The 21,579-nt window shown below is 30.9% G+C and overlaps 2 protein-coding genes across 2 annotated transcripts; one reads left to right on the forward strand and one right to left on the reverse strand.

The window, feature by feature from the left end:
* Nucleotides 1-1,371: 1,371 nt before the first annotated feature.
* Nucleotides 1,372-2,050, forward strand: LOC126555720 (uncharacterized). Its single transcript, XM_050210609.1, has 3 exons — nt 1,372-1,471; nt 1,611-1,791; nt 1,882-2,050. The coding sequence occupies exons 1-3, from the start codon at nt 1,372-1,374 to the stop codon at nt 2,048-2,050; spliced, it is 450 nt and encodes a 149-aa protein (XP_050066566.1).
* Nucleotides 2,051-3,132: 1,082 nt separating this feature from the next.
* Nucleotides 3,133-7,733, reverse strand: LOC126555721 (uncharacterized). Its single transcript, XM_050210610.1, has 3 exons — nt 6,353-7,733; nt 3,442-3,683; nt 3,133-3,147 (listed from the first exon to the last, which is right to left on the reverse strand). Exons 1-3 carry the CDS (start codon nt 7,731-7,733, stop codon nt 3,133-3,135), a joined length of 1,638 nt encoding a protein of 545 aa, XP_050066567.1.
* Between the last annotated feature and the right edge of the window lie 13,846 nt (nt 7,734-21,579).

Below are 21,579 nucleotides of genomic sequence, written 5' to 3' on the forward strand. Positions count from 1 at the left end.
AACAAGAATAAAGTTTTCGTCCTGGACAGTTTTAATTTGACGCACGCTTATTACGTTAATTACTTCTATAATATCTGTCGGGAGTTTCGGATACGATGATCTACGAGAACGGTATAAACATTGATAAACATTATTGATATCTGTACCTGTCAACGTTTGTGCTAGTTCTGGATTAGTTAAAATGCCTCTATTTATGACTTTTGAAGGCCTTTCCAATTCGTCTTCCGATTTTCGTTTGAGTCCATTAGAAAATGATTTTTTTGTTATACTTGATTCAGTTTCTTGGTGATGGTTGACATTATGTGTGCTTTCATCTTTCAAAATGTTCTTGACTGCTTGATCTACATATATTTTCGCAGTACACTTTTTATGTATGCACTGCCATTTAAAAGCATCTAAATATTTCACGTAATCTTTTTTATAATATTTACTATTATTAGGTATACAAAATCAAATCTTTTTTTCGTTCACTTGATATAATAGTAAAGTTCATTGTAATTAAAAATGTAAAAAATTGTAATTAAGTTCCTAATACAAATGTGCGAGAGTGTGATACTGTATACTCGTGGAGCAATTTCGATAACTAGATCAATACTGTCGAGTGTCGATACTGATTAGCAACTATGCGAGAAGTAACAAGGGAAGTCCATATTTTAACAAGCGGAACCGAGCCAACATAAATATACTATTATAGTTTTATACTTAATCTTAAAGATCTTATCTTAAAGATAAGATTTCAGTTAGAGTCATAGGTAGGTAATCAATATAATAAATACCTAGCGTAGTACGTTATGGCAATACGTACTGTTTGAAATAAAATGTTTTTATACTTTTTACTCATGCGCTACACGCATAATATTATAGGAAACCTGATGGTTGTAAAAACATTAATTTTGCACGATATCAAAAATAGATTTATAGATTTATAAAATTTATAAATTCATTTATTAATTGTTTTCAAATATTACCAAAAGTTATACACTTTAATTTTGAACTATATAGGTAGGTACAATTATAATATTTTTATACAATCAACAATATAATATATTCACATACACATATTAATTAAATACTAATATTTTAATTTATAGTTGTATAATATATTGTCTAAATTATACTAAATAGACTATAAATTTTAAAATACTTATACAAAAGGGGGGGGGATGAACAGTGTCCGGCGGAATCGATGTGTAAACATTGTAAACGGTAGCCGGCGGAATCGATATGTAGATTTTATGAATAGTAGCCGGTGGAATTAATAGCCAGCGGAATCGATATGTAGATATTATAAACGGTAGCCGGCGGAGTCAATAGCCGGCGGAATCGATGTAAAATCGGCGGAATCGATATGCGCCCGTCGAGATAACCCCGATGATTCTATCAGGTAGTCTTGGAAATATTTGGGTAGTCGAAATAACACGGAAGTACCTAATATTGCAACAACATCTCAAAAAAAAGGTACATCGAAAAGGTTAGCTGTAAAACCGGAGAAGAAACCGGTATCGAAAAAGACGAAAAAGGTGAGTTATATAAATTTATGACATACTACGAAAAAGTAAAAAAAAATAATTTAATTATTATTTTATAGAGCACTGCTATTTGTTATACAGACAAAATATTAGATTTAATAACAGATCTAACTATACCAACCGATGAAGAGAACACCTTGAATATAAAAAAGGATGATTGTTCATTAACGGTTAAGACACCTGTAGACAATACGGCTGTAGATTACTGGACTATAGCACATTATAAATGTGCTAAAATTGATAATGTTGCTCTGCAAGATAGGTAATAATAATAATAATATATATAATATATATTTAACTAAAGTGAAATATTTATAATAAAATTTAATTTAACCTAACCTAACTTTTTTAGATGGAAGCATGCTGAATGCTCACTCAAAATATCTTTAACAGGACAGCATCCGGATGATTTAACTACAGCCAAAGAAATGGTGACGCTCATTCAATCTGTTTTCGACAAAATGATGCGACATCCCGCCAAGAAGCTTCTCAGACACAAACCAAAAAAATTAAACTTATAAAATGTATGTAATAGGATATGGTGTTGGATTAATTTTATTTAATAAAAAAAAAATTTTTATATTTATATTTATTTTTTATTATTTAGATAAAAAAAAAATAATAATAATTCATTTATAGGTTAAAATAAAAATAAAAATAAAAACATTGAAAGTTAGTAGGTATAATACAAGTGGTATTAATTTCACATTTTTTTTTTTTTTTTTTTTTAACAAGAACGATAAATTAAAATAAATTAAGAAACTTTTTTTTATATTACATCACTAAATCTTGTAATATCATGTTCGACAATGAATTAAAATGAAATTGTAATAACTCGTACATAAATGAACAATCTTCACTTTGTATATTGCTGTAGCTGAAATCATAATTTTGAATATATTGATTTGTAAATTCGTTTCGTTGACAAGATGATGGTAACCCATTTACGTCAGACTTAATTAACGTATAAGCTGTATCAAACGTTTTTGGTATGATTCCAATTTTTTCTGTTTTTCAACAATATACAAGTCAATACAATGTTGTTATTGTTTCAAACGATGAAGATCAATATGAGATAATGTTATATAATTATCATTAGAATATAAAACTATAGTTGATTGGTTTACATTAACAGAGTAGAAAAAATTATCAGCTATCTTAACACGTTTACAACGAGTATGCAAATTTTCGATAATTGTATTAAAATTGTTTTCGCACATTAACTTACACCACTGATCAAGATCTAACGTTACAACTTTTTTAGTTAATTTACATTCTAATAATATAATAATTGAAATTTGCTTATTAACTAGAAGTCCAACGGTTACACTTTTCTTACTAAAAGGACGAATATCGGAACACAGATTTTGATACAACGATTGATGGATTCATATTGATAAAATAAAAAAAACAGTAAACAGTATTTTTTTCTAGAAATATGAATATGATCACTAGACAGCTTAGCTCAAACCAACAAGTTTTGTTTATCCATACATGTTATATACTAAACAAATGCAAGGTTAAAAAAAAAAAAAAAGAAAAAAAAATGTGAACGTATAGTGTCTAGTTGGATAAACAGTAAAGAGTTATCATACTTACCTACCTAATTCGATAGAACCTGAAACATTTTTTAAAAATCATTAACATATTAAATTTAAATTAGACGCGTTATCCCACTAGGCTATACGTTCACGAGGTATTAAATAAGTTATTAACACATTTAAGTTTATTAAATTCAGATTTTTTTTATTGAAATATAAAAAGTTAAAAAAAAAAAAAAAAAAAAAATTTATTAAATGAACTAAACAGTATCATATGACCTTGATCCACAATCACAATCACAAATATCGATAATCTTACCATATTTTTTTACTACATTTTCAACAAACTGATTTCCTTTTGATAATAATACAAAAACACATTTTGGATTCCATCTTGAGTGTTCAATCCATGGATTATCTTCTTTTTCCCAACGATGCAATATAATACCGCAGCAAAAACATTCAACAATATATTTTTTCCCTGAATATATAAAACCGCTTTCAGCTAATGAGTATTTATCTTGAGATGAAGTCAACGGAAATAAATTGAATGTTTTCAATCTTGATATAAATGTAGTGAATTCTGGATATGTAGGATATGCATTGTTTCGTACTAATGAAACAAGTGAACAAAAAATGTTGTTAATTTGTTGAAAATTCATTTTTTATAAAAAAAAAAAATTAAAAAAACTTAAATGAATTAAACTTGATTAAAACTAACAGAACCTGATTGAACGATGGTTGAATATTAACTGAACTGTCTGAACTGGAATGAATTCAATAAAACGACTTTTATCTATAATTTATTAAAAAAAATGAAATTACAGTGTAACCTGAATGTTTAACTTACAAGGGAAATAAATAGTGTTGAAGTGTGTATACACTGTTTAAACTTTATGTGTAACAGGGGAAAAAATAATTGGTTAAAGGCGGAAACTATACCTTAAATTTTAAAAATCTCCGCAGTCAAAAGTGCGCAGAACATACATTATGGTTTTTGGGAATCAGTGTTTTTTACTGGTACAGCGGAGAAAAAAAAAGTTTGAGGGGAAAAATCCCCCTTAAAAATTTGCAATCTCCGCAGTCAAAAGTGAGCAGAGCATACAAATGTATACTACTTATTATATAAACAATATTATAATGTTGTTTGAAAAAAATATTATAGCGTTTATTAATAATCCTTATTTGTGTATCTTTTTTTTTTTTTTGTTATTTACTATTTGTAGTTCTAAAAATATCCTTCTATGTTTATCTTGCAATCGAATTTAAATATAATGCTTAAATGGGTAAATTTAATAATAGTTATTAATTTATATTTGACTGCAACCATACTGTTAACGTTTACTGTTAACTATTTTGTGTTCCTGAGTGTTTTAGTGATATTTTGTTAAAATTCTTTTATTTCTGTGTTTCAATTTTTCATTTTTAATAATAAATATGAAAGGAAGAAAACCAGCTATAGATCCATCAAAAATTGTAGCAGCAGTAGTCAAATTTAAAGACAGAGTTGTCAAAGAAATTAATGGTAAAAAGGGTAAGTTTTAAGTTATATAACTATTGTAAAGAATTGTATGAAAGAATTATTTGTTTAATGTAGGATTACCTATATACTTCAATAGACTCTGGTAAGAACCTAGGTACCTACCTAAACACTAACATTATTATGTATAAACAGTTTAAATTTCAAAAAAAAAATGTCTGACTGATGGTATTGGTGTATTAATATCATCTGGTTTATTGAATTTTTAATTCTATATAATACTTGGCCAGTTAAATTAAAATTATATTTTAATACCAAGAAACATTATGTTCTTAATTAATTTATGGGTTTGAACAAAAATTATTTTATTATTTAATGTTTTCGAGCAAAGACCTTTTGTAAAAAGTTATGTTTTATTTTTATTATATATAATACTCAAAATAATTATTAAAAAACATATCATGATACATATTACAAATTATATTATTGTATTGTAGGTCTAAGGTTCCACTTTATCCTTGAGGCTATGAGTCTATAACATACCATTTTGGCAATTTTATCTTAAATGTAATTATGTTTCTTTAATTATTCAGTTTGATATTAGATTTGTATACATACAATCTACATAATACTATTTTTTAAAACAAATGTATATTTTTATACATAATAAATTCAAATTAATCAAAAATAATTTTGAAAAATATTGAAATTGTCATAAGAAATGATTGTTTAATGTTAAGAAACATCTGTACATTTTAGATTCTGAGATGTGGGCAAAAAAATGTATTGATTTTACAATGATATGTGTTGTTTCATTATTTTCATTATGAAAATCATAACAATATTTAAATTATTTTGCATTTAAATATTTAAAAAAAGTTCAATTTTTAGAGCTAAGGATCGTCAGTTTAAAATAAAGGTTTTTTTATTAATAGTTAATTTTGTAATTAAAATATCTAAAAAATATATTATTTATTAGGTGCTCAAAACATTTTTTTTTTAAATGTTGGACAAAATTAAATTATAAATAAACATTTACATCAGGGATTGGAACCACATTTAAAAATACAGCTATTTTAACCATACTAAAACCGTGCAATAAAATCTATATACTAGTGTTTTGTATTTAATTTGCCCATACAAATATTTACTATTGAAAACGGAAAGACTTACCTATATTATTATTATAGTATATAACAATTCAAATAAATTAAGATTTATTATATAATATTTTTGTTTGGCGATGATATCAAATATCCTAATGTTGGTATATCATCGATCACCACGCTTATCGAGTCTTTCAGGTTTAATAGGTATGCATATAAATTTAAAAGAAAATATCAAAAAGCAATTGTGATTGAAGGGCAATATACAAAAATGTGTATTTTACATAATACAATATAATAAATGGTTTTAATATGTATAAGCAAAATAGATATAATATCTATGTACATATACGGGCACACCGTTCACATCATGTATTTACAATGATAATGTATACCTAACGGACCGGTCTCAGGAATATATATATATATAGTCGGGAGAATGAAAAGTGGCCGCTGATGCGAACGCCCCGGTGGCAAATTTCAGTAATTGGTTTCCAAACTAATGTGAAAAAAAGGCGCGTATTTTGAATTATTAAATGCAATGTATTTACATATTTTCATAAAAATATGATGATTTTGTCATTTAATAAAAATTCATTACAATGTATGTACAAGTCATATAAAATACAAATTATTAAAAATATTTACAAAATAATAATATAAAATATGTACATAATTTAAACAATTTAAACTAACATTCTTCATCAATTATGTCGTCGTCATTTTCTTCATCGCCCCAATCGCTGTCGTCCTCTTCTAATGTGATGATAATTGGCTCCAATGAGATATCCCTCAATATTTCCTTTTCGTTGTCTTCATTCTGAATTTTTTCCGCGTGTTCAACACACTTTTTCCAGTCATTTTGTGTCACTGCATCAATAGCCGCGTGCGCCAATTTTTCGACATCTGCCATCTTAAAAGTATTGTTATTTTTGGCTACCTCCGCTTTAACCTGTGCCCAAATCAACTCAATAGGGTTGTACTGGCAATGGTAGGGAGGTAACCTTATGACTTCGTGACCCATTTGAAGTGCTATCTCGTCCAGCTCGTACCGTTTATACTTTGGAATCAGTTTTTTTACTCGTTCACGTAATTCGGACAGCCGTTCTTGTGGTGAAAAATCAACATTTTTATTTTTCAGCCACTCTTCAACAACGGCTTTCCGGCTATTGCTTTTGGGAAAATTGTCCATCAGCATTGAGTGGTACGACGCATTGTCCATGACGATGACTGACGGCTCTTCGAGGTGGTTCAACATTGAAATAAACCAATTTTTAAATACTTCAGCATTCATAGAAGTATGGTAGTCGCTTTCAAAGTTGCTAACATTAGCTCGAAAAATTAATTTTGAATCGTTAACAAAACCATACTTCGCAGATCCAGCGTGGCAAATAATGAGACGCCCTCCTTTGCCCGTAGGAACTTTTAGTCCGGCGGTCTCTTCAGCATTTTGCCATATGCGTGATCTGCTGTGGTTTTGGTTAATCCACGTTTCATCTAAATACACGATAGGACGGGTGTCTTTTTGTTCACGTAGTGTGCATATTTTTCTTAAAAAAGTACAACGCAGTGCAACTATGTCGTTTCTTTCCATAAGGAATTTCCGACCATCGTTGCACTTTTTAAAAGAAAATTTCAAATTTTTTAATAGCGAACGCATCGACCACACAGATCCTTCCCAAGCGCACTTTTTTCTCACTTCGGTTAAAATTGTTAAAGCTGTCGGGTACTCACCCCTGTCATAAAATTCATGGACCGTTCTTCGTACAATGTCAGCATCAAAATCGTCCAACTCGGTTAATGGTTTTGAACGTCTATATGTTTTCCGCGGAGACTTGAACGTAGGGCCTTGTACTTGTACTGCATCTTCGAGTGTTAAACCATCTTTGCCCTCCTTGCATATGCGTCTCACAGTTCTCTCAGATAAACCACAAGCTTCAGCAGTGACTTTGAGAGACTGTGCGAACATCGATGGAAGAATTATATCTTGTTTAGATAGGTCTTTTATAAATTTATAAACATTAAAAACCATTTTTTTTGTTTGACTCCGGGTATCACTACCATTTTTACTAGACATTATATTTAAAAAATATTTAACTGAAAACAGTAATAACTAATAAACAAAATTATGTAATTTAGTTTCTGAAGGCCAATATAACACGACACAACACTTAACACGTGGAATAATCGTTGCCGAATGACAAATATCAGAACAGGGAAGCAAATGTTGTGTATACAATACACATTCTTTTTTTTATATAATAATATATATAACACATTATATTATATTATATGGTATGTGGTGTGTAGGGAGGAGACCCTACCATATAATAAAACTACAATAACCGAGGGTAAATAGGGAAAAAAGGTCTATAAAACCAAAACCGCCCGTACAGCTAGCTAGTTCAAGGTGAACCGGTCTGACGATGTATACCTATCGCGCTCCTCGATTTTCATTATGAGAACCCCTGTTTTTAGCAAAAAAAATCGTTGCTATCATATTAGCCAGCGGCCACTTTTCATTCTCCCGACTATAGTATATACGATAACAATGATAATAAAAAAAAAATTCACAAGTAACCTTATATCAATGAACACTGATTCGAATAATATATAAATATGATATAATAACTACAACGATACCCGACTGCTAACCATCTCGGAACCGGCGCCCATCATCAATATTCAACGTACAGCAACAATTAATATATAATATAATACTTATAGTAGTATCACCGTCGCGCGTCGGTATGAGCAATAAGTACGACGCACTATACACCGTCTCACACACGAACGATTCGACTAATATATTATTGTACTAAGATATTATGTCTTGTAAGATTTGGAATCCATTAACGATAAATGGTATAATATAATATAAATCACTAAACTGGTGAACTGGTGATATACAATACGCACCATATCATAATAACAATACGATGTCCGATTACCGTCGTAACACATATACTGTACAATTATGCGACGTCGCGTGTATTTGTGTGTCATGCACCGACACACCGACACAACTGGTATAATCGCAAGTTGTGTTGACGTAACATACGGCGGCGGCGGCGGATTTAAATATCCGCCACAAGGTCATTGTTATCTGTAATTTCGCCATATCGACATATTATCTCGGTCTGAACAATTTTAATATTTAACTTTTTTTAAATGTTTAAGGAGGTCCTGACCCATCGATTATACCATCAGCAAATGTTTTGCGTGTTTTAAAATCACGAAAATTAACATCTAATAGAAGACATAATGATACACTAACTGCTTTAGCAATGATGAAGACTGAAATAAATTTTAATAATATTTTAAAAGATATGGGTAGTTGTCCTTTTTTCATACACTACCATAGTCCAGAACAACTTCATATATATAGAAATTATTGTAAAACTGTACAACATCCGAGGATAATTATTGATGCTACAGGTTCAGTTGTCAAAAAGTTTATGAAATTGGATTGGAAAAAACACACTCAATATTTTTATATGAAGCATTAGTTTATAATGCTAATCAATGCCATAGTTTCACTGTCACTAATATGATTAGTGAAAGTCATACTACATTATCAATATTTAATTGGTTAGGAAAATTGATTCGCTGTGATATTGCTTCTCCAAGAGAATTTGTTAGTGACCAATCATTAGCGCTTCTCTCTGCTGCTGTACAATGTTTCACACAATTTTCATCGCTCAAAGACTACATTCAAGTTTGCTCAGATTTAGTTATGGGAACTATACCATCCGATTCGTATTGGTTGCCAAGATGTTTTATTCGTACTGATGTGGCTCATTTTATAAAATTAGTATGCAAATGGGCTCCGTTAAAATTATTACCAAAAAAGTACGTGAAATCATTATACGATCTATTGGACTGATATTGAAAAGTAAATCATTAGAGGAAATTCGAAAAATCTTATTATCTTTATTTATAGTAATTAATAACGAAACCGATGGAGAAGATATAGAAACAGGACGTATGACACCATGTGAAAACGAAAAAAAAAACTAATTCAAGCAGTTTCAACAGGTTTTGTGGATTTTGAAAGGCGATTTGATGAAATAACCAATTTAGAAGAGTCAGAAAATGAAAATTGTCCATTAGCTTATGAATATGAACAAGAGAATGAAGGTCTAGAATAATTGAACAATCTTTTTCAAGCTTGGGCTGAAAATATTTATAAGGAGAGTTTAACATATATCAGAGAAGGTGTAGGAATAAATGCTATGTTTGCACCAAACTTGGTACCAAACATTTTAAAATGTATAAAGCTATTGCCTTTATGGTCTGGTCTTATGATACCCATCTTTGGATATGGTGAAGTAATATCAAGTTCAGCAGCAGTTGAATCTAGCTTTAAAAAGTTAAAAACTGTCACTTTTAAAAACACTGATTTACCAGTTAATATCGAAACATTTTTAGAAAATCATATAATGTCACTTCGTGGTGCATCGTTAATTCGTTCCTCAGTAAACTCACATTTATCATCAGCGTTAAAACAGACACACCATATTAATGATGAAAATATTGAAAATTCACCTATAACACTTGTCCATAGTTCACCAATTTCAGAACACAATGATTATTATGAAAATAATATTCAATTTGATGAAAATATTATTCAAACTGCTGAAAACGATGAAGATTTTATGGAACTACCAATCAATAATAATGAATGTCCTTTATGTAGTACAGGTGTTTTTCCAACAGAAGAGGAAGCTCATAAATGTATGAAATGTGGTATACCTGTACATGCTCTTCCATCTTGTTCTGGGCAAAAGTCAGATGATGAAACTTTAAGAATTTGTAAATCTTGTTTAGAACCTAAAAATTCATATTTGAATGATGAAAACACAGCTCATGAAACATGGAATAGAAAGAATAAAAAACAAAAACAAAAGTCATACTTAACACCAAATCCATTTTTGCGCCATGTAAATATTAATAATTCACGCAACACTGTTATATTACCTATCTTGAAAAATGGTTCTAGAGCTGAGGAACTTAAAAGCTGCAATATTAAAGATATAGGTAAAATAATATTCAGTAATACATGTGCCTTTGACACATTGGCGTTCATATTTATGGTGTCGTACTGCGATAGTGAACAATATAAAAACTATATTGATGGACTTACTTTTATACATCCTTTTTTAAAATTTGTTTCAAATATTGTTAAAAATGGCATCACTTCTTCTACTTATACAGAAAGAGCTAGAATAATATTAAATATACTAGAACCTGAACTTCAACCACTCGAGTATAATACTTCACTAGCTATTTGTAATACAACAGCAGGACTAGTGATTACAAAAATGAATATAAAAACACCAACTGTAGTTGAAGATATTATATGTTCCGATCCAAAATGTGAAAGAAATACAAGTCATCCAGTAGCATTTATGACATTTCAGACATCAGATGGAAGCTTAAATGGCTTACAACAATTTTTAAACCAACGATTATCCACTGAGACGTCTGTCTGTGGTTACATTTCATCAAAAACATTACTTTGTAGTAATACAAAAACAATAATTTCAAAATTATCACCATTTTACATTTTTATAGAAGTTTTATATTGGAATAGTAAGTATTGTACTCTTTATATAAATAAGTGATATGTAGTAAAATAATAGTAATATAATACAAATTAAACTAAACAATTATATCTTGTACTAATATATTATTTAGATGATGAAACTAGCTGTAGTACTGAGGCTGGCCGTGCTATAGAAGTACAAATGTGTGATATACCTAAGGTTCTACTACACAATGGCTGTTCATATGAACTAAGAGATATTGTAAATTACCGTAGTGGAAATATACCTAAGAACAAGATCATCAATTGGACATTATAATGCATATTGCAAACGCAGTGAAAAAAGATGGGAAATTATGGATGATCTAAAACTTAAACCAACCCCAACAAAAGAAAATGCAAAAGTTTATTGTGAATACTTAATATATACAGTTTAATACATATTTGTTTTCCATACATTTAAAAACTTAATATTATATATATAAAAAAAATACTAATGTAAAAGTAAATAGGTACCTTTAGTAACAGAAAAAATGAATAAAGAAGTTTTAATTCATAGTTACTGCAGATGAGCTTAAGCTTATAATTAATATTATTTTATACATCTATAGGTACCTATATTACAATATACCTACTTAGTGTTTTTGTTTTTTTATCAGTTTATTTATTATTTTTTTTTTTTGACACATATATATAACAATAGTGTTTTGTTTTTTTTTTTTATCAGTTTTGTGTCACTACAATTTTTATTTAACTTTATTAATACGTTTGTTGATAGTTATTGCTATTAAAGCTCTGTTAAAATATCAATATAAATAATAGTTATTTATTTATTATTTAGGTACCTATACAGAGGGAAAACAATTATAAACAGCTACCAATATACATTATTTTATTATACTTGAAAAAAATTGTTAATATTTTTATTATTATTTCAAAAATATTAATGTATGATGGCACTTAGGTAAATAACAACAATTTTTTAGTAGATTAAACAATAGGAATTATTTTTGAAAATTCACAAAAAATCAATCATAATTATGAATCACATGATTAAATATTTTGTAATTTATTTAATTCAAGTTATAGAGAAATAACTGTATAAGTATACAAAACTGTAGTTATCAGAAATCAAATTTGCATAAAGCTAGAGTTAGGTAGTATTAAAGTTACATGTATCAATGAGACAATGATTATGGAATCTTGTATGATAATTCATATATTTTTAATGTTTTATTATGTTACATTGTATACTAATATAAATTAGGTACTTATCTTGTTATTACAAAGGACACAAGATATTTTTTTGGTAAAAATGTGTATGAATTTTATTAGAATTTACAAGTTATAGAAAATAAAACACTCAGTTTGCAACCTCCCAAAAATGTAAATCAATATAAAAAAATTAACAAATTCGTCTTTGTTATTATTTCAGATAATCTGAAAAACAAGTAAAAATTACTCATTATTACTATTTGCTCATAGAGATTAGAACTGAGCTGAAATTTTTATTCTTATAAAACAGCAATACATTAAATAGGATATAGGTTTAATGGTGTAGGTAGATATTTACTTATTAAACAGAAAAAAAAATAAAAAATGTATATAAATTATAAATAAACTATAGATAACATATAATATAAAACATCGCATATTTAACCAGGGTACCTTGAAATGGAATTTTATGTCATTAATTACAAATTTGCAAGATTAATTTGCAAATACTTGAACTACCGAGCACTAATAAATGATAATAATGTATCTAAATAGATAAAAATGTATTATAATAATATTTATTTATCTTACCTTAAACGTTAAGTGTCGAACCCATGTGGATTTTTCATTTTTTGTTTCAAAAACCTATAGCATCCAGAATCGCAATTATTTATTACCAACTAAATCATTGGAACGCTGTTTGTACTTAGACGGGAGGTCGTACGAATTTCGGAAACGGGCATACAAATTCATACAAATTACGTACTAAATGATGGGACCGAAATAATCACCCTGACCTCAACGGTTCTCTTGGGGGGGGTGCTGGGGAAATGCCCAAATCATTGGAACGCTGTTTGTACTTAGACGGGAGGTCGTACGAATTTCGGAAACGGGCATACAAATTCATACAAATTACGTACTAAATGATGGGACCAAAATAATCACCCTGACCTCAACGGTTCTCTTTGGGGGGGTGCTGGGGAAATGCCCAAATCATTGGAACGCTGTTTGTACTTAGACGGGAGGTCGTAAGAATTTCGGAAACGGGCATATAAATTCATACAAATTACGTACTAAATGATGGGACCGAAATAATCACCCTGACTCCAACGGTTCTGGTGGGGGGTGCTGGGGAAACGTTTCTCCAGCACCGCCCCGGTTTTTTGGTTGTGGGGTGAAAACTACATTCGTACAAATTTGGAAAATAGTCATACAAATTCATACTAATTGCATACTAAATACTGGTAAAAAAAAAATAATAAAAATCGTATGTGGGGGTGCTGGGGTAACGTTCGTACATATTAGAAATGTTGGATGTGGAATATATTACCATATAGGTACATATTTTGTATTAATGCTACCGACTGGCGACTAGTGACAATTATTGATTAATGATTAATATTGTATATTTGTATACTGCATTGTAATTTATTTCAGTGTTAGGAAAAAACGTCGTTCATGAACGCACGTTCACGTTCATAGTGAATTATATGAGATATATTTTTAAGACGCTCAATTTATTTACAATTTAATAAATATATGTATAAAATGTATTGATTATTTTATTTTATGTACCTAATATTATTTTCCTATTATATATTATTTTATTTGATGAAAAATTATAAAAACGAAATACATAAATTCCGGTGGATCCGGCTCGACATACAGCACTAATAATATTATTATGATTTCCACGCATTTGTAATAAATTTGTTTACCTAATCGGCTAATCATAATTCATAATACAAATGAATATAAGTATAAACGTATAGTGGTGTATCTATTGTCACAACTAGGTTTTGATAATTTAAATATCTGGTTAGCTTTACAACTACATATTGCTGTAATTGGGCGCAATGCCCGTAAATAATTAAAACAATATAATAATTATTTTCTGTGCGTAAAATAAAACAACTATTTAAAAATAATCAAATAAAAACCGAAATTTATGTTTTACAATTTTTATTTAATTAAATTGTCTGAGGTACATGCTGTTACAATTTTTGTATCATTAATTATTTAATTCAAAATTAATTTTATTCACAATTTTATTTTTACGATTTTTACTGTATTTAATTTAGGAGTTGTTTTTTTGTCGGATAATGTTTGGAAGGATTTATCGAAACATTTTGATTATGCGATGTCACCCGCTGCTCTCCATGTTTTTATTAAATCTTACCGAGGAGGAGTTCTAAATATCTTAGGTTTGGTTAAAGAGAACGAAACAGAACAGATATCGGCTAACCAGTTGGATGACATCCATGTTGATAAATGTGTGTATATTATTAAGTGTTAAGTACATTGCAAAACGATAACATAACAATTACAATTTAAAAAATAAATTTTGTTTAGTTAACTCTAGCTCTACAGAATATACAACAGATGATGATACCGATAACCTTCCTCGTAAACATATAACTATGACCTTATCTCCAGAAGAGTGGAAAGCTATTGAGCTAGTTACAAGTATTTACCATCATCATAACCGGGCAAGAAAATACTTGACGTTACCTAAAAGCGATTGGTCACATATTACTGCCGAACACTTTTGGGAACACACTCATTTGCAGTGCTGTTTAGTATTTAAACGAGCCAAAGTACACGAAGCTGGAAAAAACTATGTTACTATTGTTGGAAGGTGTAAGACGTGCAGTTCCATTTTTAAAGGTGTTATACAACATAAACCCTCATCTGCAAATTCTAGGTATTTGATATAACATTATATTTATTAAACGAATTAAACAAAAATTAAAAACATCTTGGATTCTAATTATAATAGAATACAGTTATAAATAACTATAAATACAACAAATAATTTTCACAGCCCCTCCCTTATAAGTAATTTTAAATTTGTTTTGGCCCATTTGTTTTATTCTGTTTGTTTTGATCAAAAATCGGATTCTAACGTCTTGAGGTATCATACCTAAAATATAGAATTTATGCCTATAATCATAATGTAACCTACCATATATTTTATTATTTTAGGGTGTTTATTGACTGCAAATATGTAGGTGATTTCAATATTACACATAATGACCATAAAAAAACGTCGTATGACCATTGGGGCAAAAAAAAAGCAATGTCAATTTTACTAAATGAAAGAAAGTCAGCTAATTATTTCAGAGAAGAAGAAGCAGTCCGACTTATGAATCAAAGTAAATGCATTTTATTTAATTATAAATGATTGCTTAGGCTTAACATATTAAAAAAATCACTCCTTGTTTTTAATGCGTTTTATTTTATTTATAAGCTTTAAAAAAAAAATAATATCTGGCTATGAATTGAAAAAATGGATCTGTTCAAATTGCATGTTGCATACAATTTTACTTATTATGAGTAATTCTTTATTTGGGCTCCCTGAATACATGATAATCTAAATAATTTTAAAATAATAAGATATTGTATTGTTGTTAAGATGACCACGAACCTCCTATAATCCCTTCTGGAAACGCGTTGAGAGTTGTTGACGCATGGTATTGTATTATATTATATTATTTTATATTATTATTTTGTATTTAGGATCTGTAATTTGTGTCGGTTTCGTTCGGTCTTGATAAAGATGAAATGTGGTCCGATCCCGATAACAACATTATTATTATTACAGACTTAGATTGTATTGTATGACTTTTGAGTCAGTCGAGTACGATCAATGTAATTGGCACCGTCTCGTGAAATTCTAATAAAAGCGAGATTTATTTAGTGTAAATAAAGTGCGTTCACTAATATTTAACCTAATTACTCCTATCCGAGAACCAGAAGTAAAAAAAAGGCGTTACAGTCCACAACATGGTCCTTCGACGACGGATAGCGAGTAATTTAGATTAATTTAGAGTGAAAAGGTTTAAATAGTGCGAAACCACGTGTACCCGAACTCAATAAGTTAATAAACGATTTAATAACAAAGAGAGTTATTAGAGCATTGGAGTTGAATTTTGACTGACTGGGGCAAGGAGCTTGCACCGTCGTCAATTCAAAAAAGAGGTAAGAGATCTCCAATTTCCTTAATACTTAAATACTTGAAATTTTTTTATATCGTGGTTAAAATGCCTTATATCTGGGCCTTACCCGGGGTGAGAGTATAGGCGACAATATATTCGATTAGCACGTCCCTATCAGTATTTTATTTGCGACAGAAAATAGTGAACGTATATTCTCTACATCGTAAACCAATTAGTGCGTATTTGGCAAGGGAGATATAAGATAAAGTAATAGTCGACAATTAAATTTATGGTGGGTGATTGCGTTGCGTCGATATTATAAAAGTTTTTATTATCGTATAAAATAAGAAATATGATATGAATAGAATAGAATAGTAATAATGAGCGAAATATCAAGTTTGATTAAGTGCCGTGGGCAGCTGAAGGCGTCCGTAACAAGATTTTTAAATTTTGTAACGAAAGAGAACGTAGACGTAAATGAGGTACACGTAAGAAAAGAGAAAATAGAAGGAATCTGGAGCGAATACGAGCGAATCCAATCTGCAATAGAAGAGACGGAGGGCGTAGAGATGAACGAACAAGATAAATATCAAGAAGAGTTTGAAGATATGTTTTTTTTAAGGCAGTGTAGTAAACCGACGTTTTTAGTATAAAAACGTAGTTCTAAAGTCCAGTGGCCTATAACTATATCACGCCACCGAGTCGGACCACTGATGGCGTTTCCTGATTGGATTAAACACATCACGCCACTTCATAGACGTAGATCATCCGATTCTCCATCACGGCATGTTCCATATAAATATGAGTCCTCATCATAGATTTAATTAGAGTTAGTTAAGAGTCAGTTAGACTTAGTCAGTGTTGTCACTTACTCTCCGGTAGTTAAGTACTTGTGCTTACGCTAACGAAAGCCTTTTCATTTATTGTTTTAACAAGTTAATAAACGTATCAATTATCTTATTAATCTATTGTTAACTTATATACCTCATCTCTCCAACCTACGACGGAATGTGCATTTGTCGTAAAAGAAGAGTGCAGTAACTATCACTGGTTACTACAGCAGTCAGAATAACCAAAAAATTGACGGAACCGGTGGTCAATAAAAAAGAAGCGCAACCATATCATGGTATTGATGAAGATGGAACGTGCGAACGGAATGGCTGGTCAATAGAAATGATAAGCGATAGTAAAAATAATGGTCGACAAATCTCGCGTCCACCGATAAGATTATCGGCGTTGAATGTGCCAACGTTTTCGGGCGAATATAACGAGTGAGCAACATTCCACGATATATTTACATCGTTAATTCATAATAACGCGGATTTATCTCCAGTTGAAAAGTTTTTTTATTTACGTTCCGCGGTCGCAGGTGATGCGCAGAATTGTATTCGATGTGTAGAGACTACATCAAATAATTATGAAATAGCATGGAATAAATAAAATAAAATATATAGTAATAAAAAAGTGCTGGTACAAACACATGTAAAGTCAATGTTTGAATTAGAACCAGTCACATCTGAATCGTCGGCAATATTGCGACAGTTTATGGGTGCATTAACCAGTCATATGAGCGCACTGGAAACACTAGGTCACATGCCTAACAATTGGGGACCCTTACTAGTGCATTTAATAGTAACAAAATTAGATAAAAATAGTAGTCGTGAGTGGGAGACAAATGCACCTAAAGAAGAAGTAGCACCGGTCGAAGTAATAATTGAATTTTTAGAAGCACGATTTAAAATATTAGAAGCAATCGAGACGTGCAAAAGTATAAATATTCGACAGGGTGCGTATAAATTTAATAATCATCATAAACAATTTAATGAAAGGTCGTCGTCACTAGTTATAGGAAATAATAAAGGTTGTTATATTTGTCAAGCGCCACATACCATTTATAAATGTCCGATATTTATCGCGTTACCGGTTACAGAAAGAATAAAAAAAGTAGCCGAAATGAAATTGTGTAAATTGTGTTTACGACAGCACTCACCGAAAAAGTGTAATGGTAAGAATTGTTTTACTTGTTCGAAGCCTCATAACACTATGCTACATTTAAGTAATAATTCAGAGTTAAGAAAGTCGGAAGCAGAAAAACCATCTGAAGATCAAGAAGCAGCATCAGCTATCAGTGTACACGTAGCCGCTAACTCGAGCGACCAGGTATTATTGTCAACAGCGGAGGCGTGGGTTCAAAATGAAAGTGGCGAATCGCAAATCGGGCGTGTATTGTTAGATTCAGGTTCACAGTGCAATTTTATAACCGAAAGTATGGCACAAATATTAAAATTAAAAAAGACACGCGTACAACATACCGTATTGGGCATTGGCGGGAAAAGTCAATAGGTACGTGAAGGCGGCTGTTGTAGTGACGATTCGCTCACGCATTAATAATTATAGTTTAACGTGTTCCTGTTTAGTTGTGCCTAAAATTACAAATGCTTTACCATCAGTAAATATTGGAGGGGTATGCATAGTACCCTCTAATATAGAATTAGCGGATACTTCATTTAAAATTCCAAAAAAAATTGATTTGTTATTAGGCGCGTGTCACTTTTTTGAAATATTATGCAAACAAAAGATTAAACCGACAATAAATGGACCAATATTTCAGGAAACTCAATTGGGCTGGGTTGTTTCCGGTTTAGTAACTTCGAAATGTACGGATAACAAACCTAATAATATAAATTGTCATACCGAGACGTTAGTAGATGAAGACAGAAGTGCTAGGTTGGAAATTATGGTATCAAAATTTTGGCGTACTGAAGAGTTTGAGGCGGCAGTGCCATATACTAAGGAAGAGAAAAAATGTGTTGATCACTTCGAAAGTACGGTAAATCGAAAGGAAAACGGTAGATTTATCGTACATTTACCTTTAAAAAATGACGCGAATATAAAAATTGGACCGTCATACGAAATCGCGAAACGTCGATTTTTAGCATTAGAGCGCCGTTTGCAACATGACGTAAAATTAAAACAAGATTATACTACGTTTATGAGTGAATATGAAACGTTAGGTCATATGGAGCTCGTAAAAAATGAAGAAAAGTTTGGTGAAACGTGTTATTTGCCGCACCATGCGGTAAAAAATGAGAACAGTAAAACAACGAAGTTGCGGGTAGTGTTCGACGCGTCCTGTAAAACGGAATCCGGATATAGTTTAAACGATACACTATTGAAAGGGCCGGTTATACAGGACGAACTGTTATATATAATATCAAGATTTAGAACGCATAAATTTGTATTAACGGCAGATATACAAAAGATGTACCGCCAAGTATTAGTGACGAAGCAAGATAGCGAGAAACAACGAATTTTATGGCGCGCGGACCCCTCACTGCCAATACAAATTTATCGTTTAACTACACTTACTTATGGAACAGTACCGGCATCATTTTGGCAACAGCATGTTTAAGGAAAATATCTGAACAAGAAACGTCATATTTAAAAGCTTATGAGGTGATTAGAAATGATTTTTATATGGACGATTTCCTAAGTGGCGCGGAAACGATAGAAAAAGCAATAAAGTTACGTGACGAAGTAATTTTAATAATGAAAAAGGCGGGGATGACTTTAAGAAAGTGGTCATCAAATGAACCAAGTATAGTTAGTTGTATGTCAGATAAAGAAAACTCGAATGGGTGTATTTTTGAAGAAGAATCAATAACGAAGATACTCGGGCTGTATTGGAACGCGAATGGTGACGTATTACAATACAAGGTAAAAGAATATAACGAAAATACTACAATAAGTAAAAGGCATATTTTAGCGGAGACTGCCGCGATATTCGACCCGATGGGACTGGTCGGTCCAATTATAGTACAAGCAAAATTAATAATATAGAGTTTATGGCAAATTCGTATTGGTTGGGACGATCCATTACCAGATCACATACGTATAGAATGGGTCAAATATAGAAAAGGTTTATCGATGTTAAACAAGCTGAGTATACCACGTAATATCGGGGGTAGTCAAAAATTAACAAATATACAAATACACGGATTCGTGGACGCAAGTATCAAATGTTACGGAGCGTGTATTTTTTTACGTAGTACCAATGAACAAGGAGAGCACACAGCCAAATTAATATGTGCAAAATCAAAAGTCGCCCCACTTAAGGTTATATCATTACCGAGGTTAGAACTATGTGCAGCACTTTTATTGGCGCTTTTAGTGAGCCGTATTGTTCCAAAATTAAAATTAAATATCGCGAAAAAATATTTTTGGTCCGATTTAAAAATAGCACTATCATGGATAACATCGCCATCGACAAAATGGAAGACATTTGTGGCACACCGTATCGGCGAGATACAGGAGCTATCGAACATAACAGATTGGGCATATGTTAAGTCATCGGAGAACCCGGCCGATATAATATCGCGCGGGTGCGACGCAGAGCAAATATCAGATATGAATTTGTGGTGGGACGGACCGGAATGTTTAAAAAACAACAACGAGGACTGGCCGGTGACAGGAAAAACCAGCCAAAATGATAATATAGAAATGCTACCGGAATCGAAAACAATACGAAATATAGCTCTTGTGGCGACCGGCGAATTTATATTATTCGAAAGATATTCGTCGTTAAATAAAATATTACGTATCGCGGCGTATTGGTTACGATTCAGAAACTTTTTAATAAAAAAATTTGGTGCATCAGTCAGACCACTGAAACCAGAAGACTTAGAACGCACAAATATTGGTCTAATTAAAAATGTACAAAATACTTTTTTTAAATCGGAAATACAAAATTTAAAAAATAAAAAGACGATAATGAAAAGTAAAATAATTCTTTTGCGACCGTTTATAAACGATAAAGGCATATTGAGAGTTGGAGGTCGATTAAAAAGTGCAAGTACGATAGAGGTATTCCAACGACAGCCTATTATTTTACCAGGTGACAGTATTTACACGAAATTATTATTTCAGCGTGAACACTTAAGGTGTATGCACGGGGGCCCATTGGCGATATTAGCTTTAGTGCGATTGTACTATTGGCCGTTAAAAGCACGAAATATCGCTCGAGCGACGGTTCATAAATGTGTTATGTGTTTCAAGCAAAAACCGGTGTTCGTTGAACCCATAATGGGTGATTTACCTCGTGAATCCATAGAACCATCGCGTCCCTTTAAAGTCAGCGGTATTGATTTCGCGGGACCGTTGTTAATTAAAGACAGCTTAAAAAAGCGAGCATCACTGACAAAAGGTTACGTGTGTATTTTCGT

This window comes from Aphis gossypii, unplaced genomic scaffold (assembly GCF_020184175.1).
Source record: "Aphis gossypii isolate Hap1 unplaced genomic scaffold, ASM2018417v2 Contig01033, whole genome shotgun sequence".
In the NCBI taxonomy this organism is placed as follows: Eukaryota; Metazoa; Arthropoda; class Insecta; order Hemiptera; family Aphididae; genus Aphis; species Aphis gossypii.

Bases quoted from the DNA above. Each gene is read 5' to 3' on its own strand.
- LOC126555720 (XM_050210609.1), top strand. From the start codon at position 1,372: ATGATTCTATCAGGTAGTCTTGGAAATATTTGGGTAGTCGAAATAACA. The intron at 1,472-1,610 runs GTTAGCTGTAAA...TTTGTTATACAG, and splicing joins AAAAAAGGTACATCGAAAAG to ACAAAATATTAGATTTAATA. The intron at 1,792-1,881 runs GTAATAATAATA...TAACTTTTTTAG, and splicing joins AATGTTGCTCTGCAAGATAG to ATGGAAGCATGCTGAATGCT.
- LOC126555721 (XM_050210610.1), bottom strand. From the start codon at position 7,733: ATGTCTAGTAAAAATGGTAGTGATACCCGGAGTCAAACAAAAAAAATG. The intron at 3,684-6,352 runs GTTAGTTTAAAT...TTGTTTCATTAG, and splicing joins CGACATAATTGATGAAGAAT to TACGAAACAATGCATATCCT.